The sequence below is a fragment of the Podarcis bocagei genome, assembly GCF_964188305.1.
Source record: "Podarcis bocagei genome assembly, chromosome: 4".
NCBI classification, from domain to species: domain Eukaryota; kingdom Metazoa; phylum Chordata; class Lepidosauria; order Squamata; family Lacertidae; genus Podarcis; species Podarcis bocagei.
In genome coordinates, this window is record NC_138128.1 from 44,878,843 (window position 1) to 44,888,049 (window position 9,207).

The 9,207-nt window shown below is 51.7% G+C and overlaps 2 protein-coding genes across 4 annotated transcripts in view; one reads left to right on the forward strand and one right to left on the reverse strand.

The window, feature by feature from the left end:
* Window positions 1-222: 222 nt before the first annotated feature.
* On the reverse strand, window positions 223-6,352 carry HPS6 (HPS6 biogenesis of lysosomal organelles complex 2 subunit 3). Its single transcript, XM_081192234.1, has one exon. It carries the CDS (start codon window positions 5,408-5,410, stop codon window positions 2,963-2,965), a length of 2,448 nt encoding a protein of 815 aa, XP_081048360.1. The 5' UTR covers window positions 5,411-6,352; the 3' UTR covers window positions 223-2,962.
* Window positions 6,353-7,401: 1,049 nt separating this feature from the next.
* The window catches only part of ARMH3 (armadillo like helical domain containing 3), a 128,481-nt gene continuing 126,675 nt past the window's right edge, over window positions 7,402-9,207 (forward strand). Inside the window, exon 1 of one of the 3 annotated variants that reach the window (XM_081192238.1) lies at window positions 7,402-7,539. The gene's annotated coding sequence lies outside the window, so the exon portion shown is untranslated. Of the gene's footprint in view, window positions 7,540-8,222; window positions 8,277-9,207 lie in introns of those variants that run through there. The other 2 variants (XM_081192236.1, XM_081192235.1) reach the window with 2 other exon arrangements.

Sequence of the window (9,207 nt, forward strand, 5' to 3'; positions counted from 1 at the left end):
TCCTGCAAACACTGCTATTAAATATAATCTTGGGATTCTATTGCACTGGATTGGCTAGGGCTCTTTCAGTAGTGGAATACCACCACCCCAATCCATTGTATTCTGGTTTCCATCAAAGGAACAGATACAAAGCCAGGACATCCTTTAGGAAAAGGCACCCCTGGAAGCATAATAATCAGTATTACATGCTGCTGCTTATAAAATAAAGAAAAAATCCAGACCAAGGAGGCTGCTTGTTCTTTATGTATAAAGAGACATCACACGCTACTCCCCTCTTGTTATAAAATGAAATCCTATTTCAAGCTAGTTTGCAACCATTTACCTATTGCTTCTCCCTTCCCTCCTGCACTTGTGTAGCTCTTGTCAAATCTCTACATCTCCCCCCTTCACTTGAAGGGACACTTTTAACCTCTCCTTTGTTGGAGGCAACTGTGAGGGAATCTAAAGGGTAGACTATGACCCCCATAACTGCTTTCACAGAAGAAGCTGGGCAGCTGCCAGCACAGCTCTTGTGCTATGAATAAGCAGACAAAAGGTGCATTGATTGCGAGCAGAACAGCTTGCCCGCTGCAGCTTTCCTTCCCAGCAATGGTTTGCTTTTTAGTGGAGGGACTTTTTCTGGGTCAGGCTGCAATTTATCTGCTGGGATTGTTCCCCATTAACAAGTGAGGCCGAGCCTGAATCAACAGAAAAGGCACACACAGCTGGGTGCCCAACAATACATATGCCAGGTACTTCACAGCCACAGATGAGTCCTCTTCAAGGTTGTTTACCTTTTAATACTGCATACAGCACACAGGATTCAAAAACAAGAATCTCATTAAAAACAGAATAAACTTGCCAAGATTAGCATAAAAAAAATTTCTGCCAAGTTACTCAGGATGGGCAGGGCAAACACACCATCCAAGGACCATTATGCGGGCAGTTTCTCTTAATCCTCTGCCTAAGAGGCCCCACTGGGCCATCAAAGGGAAGCTTGTGAATCCCAGCACTGTCAAAACCTTTAAAAAATTTTTTTTTAGGTTTTGCAGAGAGGAGGAGGTTTGTGCAGTACTTGGAAAAAGAAAGCCCACTCCTCTTTACAAGAACCCACACATTCCTCTTAAGTTTTCAGGTATGAAGGACAAGGTGATTTACTCTCGTCTTATCTTTATATATATATTTTTAAAAAGGCTCCAGGCTGAGGAAGCGTATTATGGGTTCCCTGAAAGCCTGAAAAAAACTTGTAAACAGTATTGCAGATGTGGATTAACTAGGTTTGGAACAAGTCCTCCATTTGTGCTGGTTTTGGAAGGCAACTCCCAGTAACACAATTATACCTCTGCATGTCAAGTATTGACAAACTGGTCACTGGTCAGTATTGGTATGGCTTTCCTCATTCTCTGACAGAAGGGGGCAAGATCCAAAGCTGTCCTTGTGTTCTGCTACTTATCCATTTCCCCAGCCCAGGAAAGGCTAATCTGCAGCACCAAAAAGACGTATTTGCTCTGCGCAGGAAAAATCCAGATTGCTAAGGCGCTGCTGCAGCATCAGGCTTGGGCTGAGGCAGAATACATGTGATCTGCTTGGAATCCAGGCAGCTCAGTCTCAGGGCAGGGTCCTGTCTTACAAAGGGTCATAAGCCTACAGAAAATTACCCACCCAATTCAACTGGCGTACAGAATCCAGACAACACTGTGAGTAATAAAGCCTCCCACACCCCATTTTTGGCTGGCAAACCCATCCATTGAGTTTGAAAATTGAACTGCATGGTGACTTGCTGCTTACACTCAATAAGCCATCTCTCTCCTTTGTACTATATTGGGGAACCTTTGCAATTAAAAAAAAAGTGATTTCAGCAATTTCATAAGGTTTAAAATGTTTTCTCCCACCTGCAAAAAGAAAAACCCACTCCTGTCTGGAAATGTTAAAATTTACTCTTCCTGCCCCATCTATGTAAGGCGGCTTCAGTGATGAAAGTCTCATTAGGTGAGAATATTCCTCATTCCCAATGGCAGCTATTCTTAGGCAGAATGAAGGAATTGCAAGACACCAACAAGCATTACTGTCTTGCTCCAAGTCCCCATCATTCTTCCCCTATAATAGAGATATATTTGATTTAAGCCTACAGCCAGCGTGGGGTCCCAAACATGAGGCAAGGGTTACACTACTCTGCAAGTGTACAGGACATGCCCTACCCCTGGGAACTGCAGAGCTCCTTCTATTGACAACCTCCACTTTTCTTTTTTTATAAAAAGCAAAAGATAAAACCACTCTAGGGGACAAAGGTGTGCGCACACATTTGCAGTGGGGCTTCCCCAGTTGCAGGTAAATAATGCATGTTTAAACACATCAGAGGAGTGAGCTGTGGATTATCAGCCAGAGAAGCAGACAGAGGACATGCTTTCGGTCAGGGACTTTCCAAAATGCTGGTCTCAGGGGGAAGTAATACTGGTCAGTGAAACTTGGCAACATACAGGATGGCATATTGCCAGGAGCAATCCCTGCACTTTAAAAGGTAGCTACTAAAGCATATTGATGGAAGTTCAAGATGCGCATCCTTAAGGTAGTCAAAGCAAGGCAACTCCCCAGTGACACTAAGCCCCCATGCAAATCCGTCAGATGCATGTAGACTAGCATTTTACCAAAACGCAGAGGAAGTTTAACAAAACCCAAGCCCACCAGCATCATTCACAAATGGAAGGGAACACACCAGCAGCAGTTCTTCAGCTAGTCTCAACTGTGTGAGCTCAATAGTTTAGCTCCTATGTGACTTTCTCTGCTCTTGTTTAAGGCACCAGAAACACCCAACCCTTACTACAAGCTCTGCACTCTTCCAAAAAACCCATTGGCAATGCAATAAACTTTGGGATTTACCTCCCACTTTGGCAGAGGCAGCTTGCTGATGCAGGGCCTAAGTGGATACACAGGCTGAAGGCTCCTGACCCCACCAGGCCCTTTTGCCTGTTCCCACCTCTAAGCTTCATACCACCTCACGCAATGAGTGGTGTGTGTGGTTCTGAAAGGGTGTTAACTCCTCCTGGGCAGCTGCCTTTGGGGTATCTTTCTTTTGCCTGGGTGGGGTTGGTGGTGGGAAAGTTGGACTCTGTAAGACAGCATAGATTTCATCCTGGCCAGGTGGGCCCTGGGCAAGTCTGTGCAACAGGGGCTTCAGCAAGCCAACAGTCAGCTGGGATGACCCACCTGGGAGAAAGGGAGGAGGATCAAGTTCTGTTGGGGGTAAGTATTGCTGAAGAACGCTCAGGATGTCAGAAGCGCTCAGATTTGTAGGGCAGAGTTCCCACAGCTTGTCCAAGTAAGGGTCCAGGTCCCTATGCTGGGAGCACTCTCTCAAAAGGATGGTGAAGATCTCTTTGTTCAGCAAAGGGCTTAGCATGGAGAACTTTTCTGCAGCCTCCATCACACGCTGCCATCTCCTATGCTGGATAAGGAGGTCCATGGCCTGCAGGATGGCTTTGGGCCGCTGGCTGCATAGCAGGAGCTCAATCTCCATTTCCCCATCTGCCAGAGAGCCTCTGCTCCTCCTTGGCAGCACAGCCAGTGCCCTTCTGTAGAGGGGAACAGCACCCTCGGGGCCCTCCTTGTTGCCGTAAGTCCAAGAGGCACCCAGGTACTCTTGGGACAGCCCCACAAACTGAGGCAGCCACTTGGGCTTGAACTGGTGCAGCAAGAGACAGATGAGTTCAAAAAGTGGAACCATCCCATTTAGAGGCCCCTCCTCTTGCTTGCTGAGGCCGGGCACTGATCCCCCCAGGATTTTCTTCCACACATCTGGAGTAGCTCTGGCTACCAGTACTCCATCCCCATTCTGTTGCAGCTGCAGGTGGTTTTGGATGGCCTTCCAAGAGGCCCCAGGGAAGGAACTGAAGATGGCATTCAGGTAGGCCAGGTTCTCCTTGTTTAAGTCCAAGTGTAGAAGACGACCGAGCTCCTGCTCCACGAGCGCCTCACCATAGCTCTCCACCTCACTTTCCGAGGCCCCGACCACACACAATTTAAGGAATTCCAGCTTTTGGTAGCTCTGCAGTTCCAGCTGCATTGTGCCCAGCAGTTTGGTGTAAGGCTCTGGGAAAGCCCTGGGACGTTTATCCTTGGAAGCAAGGCTATAGCACAGGATGGAGGAGAGTGCAATGGGAGCCTGGAACATGTCTCCCTTTTTCAGTTTCTCTACGGTGAGCTGAGAGCTGCTGAGGCTCCGCCGCTGATAGTATTTGCAGGCCTCTTCAAAAACCATCTCGACCAGGGTGGGCTCTTCCCTGTCGGTACCAGAGAAGTCAAGGCTGTAGATGCCATTTGGACCCAGGAGCTGCACTTCCTCCTCCTCGGCATGGAAGTCCAAAAAAAGCACTTCCTCCGTGATCAGGACTTTCTTTTCTATCAACTGCCTGCTGCCCAAGTCCACAAGATAAAGAGCCCCTCCAAAGAAGCAGGCAAGGGTGTCCCCAAAAACCTTCAGCTGGACCTGCTCCCCTGGGGCCAAAGCACTTCCCCCAAAGTCAAAGATGGGTCTCCACACTCCGTCGGGCTGCACCAGCTCCACAGCTCCTGCCGTGCTAACCAGGAGGAGCCCCCTGCGACCAGAGAGCACACAGCTATGGATATCCAAAGGGTCCATGTTTGCCAAGAGTCCCACACAGCCCAAGAGCAGCTTCTTGAAGTCCACTTCACTGCCTGGAAGCAAAGCCTTAGTACAAATGCAGCCTTTGGATGGAGCAGCAATGATGATGTCAGCATTTTCGGGACGCCAGATGAGGACAAACTTGGCTACTCCCTGGAAGGTGGCTGGAGTGGGCAGCAGGAAAACACCAGAGGGTGAGGCGAGCACTCGGTACACAGGGCTGTTGTGCAAGACAATCCTTAAGGGGCTCAGCTGGGCTCCCTGCTCCCCGATCTGAAGGCGTCTAGTGCAGATGCAGTACCTGAAGGCTCTCCTCTCGGGCGTCAGCTGGGCGTCCAAGGGGGGCCTCTCCTCACACCACACCAGCTGGGCCCCCCAGCTGCAGATGGAGACAACCCGGGCACGAGCTCCATGGCACAGCTCCAGGCTCTGCAGCAAGTGCCACCCCACTGCGGGCACAAATCGCCAGAGTTCAGTCTTGCCGTGCTCCCAGATGATCGTCAGCACCCAAGAGACAGCTGTCCCGGGGCTTTCCAGGAAAAGCAGCCCCACCACGGGCGGCTGAGGAGGCTGCCAACTCCTCTCCAGGTCAGCCCCGTCGGCGCCCAGGCGCTGGAAGGCCACAAGCCGAGCCTGCGAGGCCGGCTGGTTCCACAACAGAAGCAGATGCTGCCTGTCCGGGCTGGCTAAGAGGCGGCTGGGAGCCTCGCCCGGGCCGCCCTGCTCCAGCAGCTCTCGCAGGCAGCGGCCGCGGACGAAGTCGCTCCAGTCCGAGATCTGCCGCAGCTTCATCTCGGGGCGTCCGCCGCGGCTGCCGACCACATGGGGAAGGAGCTCAGCGGGACGCGCCGCGGCGGGGCGAAGCTGGCGGCGCCTCACCAACGCGCCCTGCCTCTTCGAGCCGGGAGCCTCGCCTCGCCCGGTCTCCCCGCCGACTCTGGCGCCACTCTATCCCCCCTCGACGCCCTTCTTGCTCTCGCCGGGCACTTCCACGTCCTCGAGGAGGGCCCCGCTGCCTGCCTCTGGCGCCTCCCGAGTCCCCTTAACTCTAGTCCGCCAGCTCCTGCGCGCCCGCTCCTCCGCAGCGGTCAGGTCCTGGCACTCCCGGGCTCCGTCCCTCGTCCTCCTCCCGCTGCCTCGCTTCTTCCCTTTTTCCTCCCTTCTTCGCGCGCTCTCGAGAGTTGACAGCGGCTCTCCCTTAGGCGCCCCGGGGTCCGCCCCAAGGAGGCCGAGCGCCGCGCCGAGTGCAGGCAGGTCGACCCGGGCGTTTCTCCAGCGAAGCTCTGGGCGCGCGGGCAGCGAGAACCTCGGCGCCTCTCCCCGTCCAGGTCCGAAAGCAACAGCGCCCCGCACAATTACTGCAATCACGAGGCCTCTCGTTTCCGGGCGCAGTCGCTTCCGCGGCCGGGCCTCGGCGGCAGAGCCCGAGCTGCCTCCGGCTCTCTTACTTCCGTCCCTGCCCGATGAGGTTAAAAATCTCACCGCTTCGACTGAGCTGCGGCTCCGGAGTGCAGAAGCAGGCAGAGGGGAGCAGAAGCCCTCCCGGGCCTGCTTTACAGCTCCGCCCTGCGTTAAAGAGACACGTCATTATCATCAATAGTTTTCACTTGTATAGCGCTTCGACGGAATCTCTAAGCGGTTTATGTTTTAGAGGCAGGTCGCAGAGTATTTACTACGAAGGGTGAGAGGACTCAGCAGGCCTTTGGCCCCTCAAAATTACCCGCTTTGCATTACCTGCAATGCATGTTTACTCATGGTGCTCAGCGGCGTTTACTTCGTATAACACTGCAATTTACCGTGGAAATAAATCACAAGCCAGTGGTTTTTAGCACTGTGTTAACATAGGATTGTTGAAAGCAGCAGAACGCTTCGTTGGGGTTTTCCGACAGGAGACCAGCCATTGGCTTTATTGAACAGTGCAGTCATAGTCCCCCTGCTTGAGGGGGCCTCACAGGAAAGCGGCTTTAGGGTAAAGATGGCAGTCTAAACTTGTAGTAACATGGTGTGCAGTCCACAAACAATTACGTTCATGGCCTGAAGTACACAAAAAGCAGCTTCCTAGCCTCGAGAATAAGCCCTACTGAAATAAACTGAATTTTCTTCCAACAGGATCAGGCTGCTTTCTTAAACTCATTTATAAAACCCCCACCAAAGTTTACTTCAAAAAGGGGTTCAGTCCTGTGCACCCTTTCTAGTACCACTGTAGAACTTATGTCTGAGTAGAGGTGCATAGGACTGGGGTGCATATCTGTCTTGCCTCAGAGAATACAGTGGTACCTCGGGTTAAGTACTTAATTCGTTCCGAAGGTCCGTACTTAACCTGAAACTGTTCTTAACCTGAAGCACCACTTTGGTTAATGGGATCTCCTGCTGCCGCCAGAGCACGATTTCTGTTCTCATCCTGAAGCAAAGTTCTTAACCTGAAGCACTTTTTCTGGGTTAGCAGAGTCTGTAACCTGAAGCGTATGTAACCCGAGGTACTACTGTATTGTACTCCTGCAACCTTAGTTTTACCTGCATAGGAGTAGTGGGGAATAGGAAGGATTGGGCCCAGCTTGGTGGCTTGCCATAGGCATCAAGTTGGCCACTATGAAAACAGGATGCTGGACTAGATCAGCTATTGGCCTGATCCAGCAGGCTGTCCTTATGCTCTTAAGGATGGTGTGTCTGAACTATACAAATGTGTGTGCAGGCAGCAACGCTTCTCAGACGAGGTTTCTTGCTTTGCCAAGAGTGGGGCACATTTCCCGTCTTTGTATTTATTTCTTCTTCAGAAGCAAACAAGCAGAGGCAGGAAAAAGTCTGGAATGACAAACACGCCCAGACTATCTGCAGAGCAGGAACAGCCTCCTGTGGCAAATTTGTGCAAATCTGACTACAAGCGAGCGAACCAAACGTCAACAGTTTGTTCTTATCTAACAGTGTGTATGCGCAGCAGTACATGAAGAGCTCACATTTACAGGACGACAAACCAGCTGATTGATTTGATCTGATTTAATTGCATGGATTAATTTGCAGCTAGGGTTTCTTCACGCTTATGCTGTGTGAGTGTGTAAAAGCACATGGAGGATCCCTCCTGCCTCGTGGTGGTAACTGCTTCTTTTACACAGGCTACTTCAAGGTCTTAGGAACGGGGATCAACTGATTAGGGATCTTGGAGGCAGATTATGTGGATCCTTTCACTAGTACATGAGTTTTCCATAAGAAGGGCTTAAGATCCCCGTAGGCAGGACACTGCAGCCCTGTAGTACGATTCTTTGCACGTTGACTCTGGAGTAAGCCGCAATATGTTTAACAGAGCTTCCCCCAGGTAAAAAAGCGCGTGGGATGTAAATACAGTGGATCGGGCTGTGAAAATTACATCTGCTTCCGTACTTTCTAATCCTGGGGTAGATTACAAAATAACTGGCTGCGGGAAGCCAGTTCTGCTGAAGGTTTCCTTTCCCCCATATATGCCCGTGTAAGGCCGGCTCGGCTATGCCGTTCGATTTTCATCCGCACTCAACTCGCACTAGTACCCAGCAGAAGCCGTCCTCCGCAAGGTGGTTGGAGGTGGGACCGGGCAGATAAAGGACGGCGCGCCTGCGTAGTAGGGAGAGGGCGGGGCGAAGTCTGACTCGGTGGCGCATGCGCGCCGAGAGGCGGTCGCCCCGCTCAGGTAACGGGGGCTATTTCGCTCCCTTCTTTTTAGGGTCCGGCCTCCGTTGCGCCCCGCGCTGTGTAGTTAGGCTGCGCCCTTTGAGGATAGGGAGGGAGCGGCCAGGGTGCGAAGTTGGGGTGGCGGTGGGAGAGGACCTGGCGGCATTGCCTGGGGTCGGGTGGCATAACATGACTGGGAGGGAGGCGTGTTGGGGTGCAGAGGGGGACGTTTGAGGAGGCTGCCCGTGGGGCGCTCTTGGGGGCGTGTTTAGGGAGAAGGGGGCCTGAGCGCACCTGTTTTTCTGTGTACGTGGGATAGGGGGACGTACCTGGGATGGGAAGAGGAGAGCCCCGTTTACAGTGGAGGTGAGTTGGGGTGGGGCAGGGTGGGGCGGGAGGAAGTAGGTAGGTGCTGCTGCTCAGGAGGCAGTTTTATGCATTTCCTGCTCTAGTCATCTCCCCCTACTCCTCTTTTCTGTTGTTAAGCGCTTTCACCTTCCTGCACCCCTGTTGCAGTAGTATGGAAGAGGGAAGGGGTCTCATTTGGGGGCAGGTGAAGTGTCTTGTTCTGCTGTTGCCCACACGCTTAAGCCTCCACGTGGTTCCCTGCCCTCATAATTGGGACCAGTGTGCTCTTTCTTCTCTTGTTTCCACATATTTTGATAAAAGATTGGCTTCCCTGCCCCAAATCTTGTTTCTGTATGGGGTCCATTCTTCATAGATCACGTAATACAGAGTCGATTCCCAGCTGTTGGAGATGACTAAATTAATATTCTTCAAGGGTGGATTCCCTTCTTTTCTTAGCCTTCCAGGGTATACCTATGGGCACAGTGAAGACTGTTAATCAGTTCGTAGGAGTTGGCTCCTATGTTTATAGCTTATACCATCACAGTGCATGTACGCACTTTGTTATGTGTTCACAGGAAAGCTGAGTGATTATAGCAGCTGGG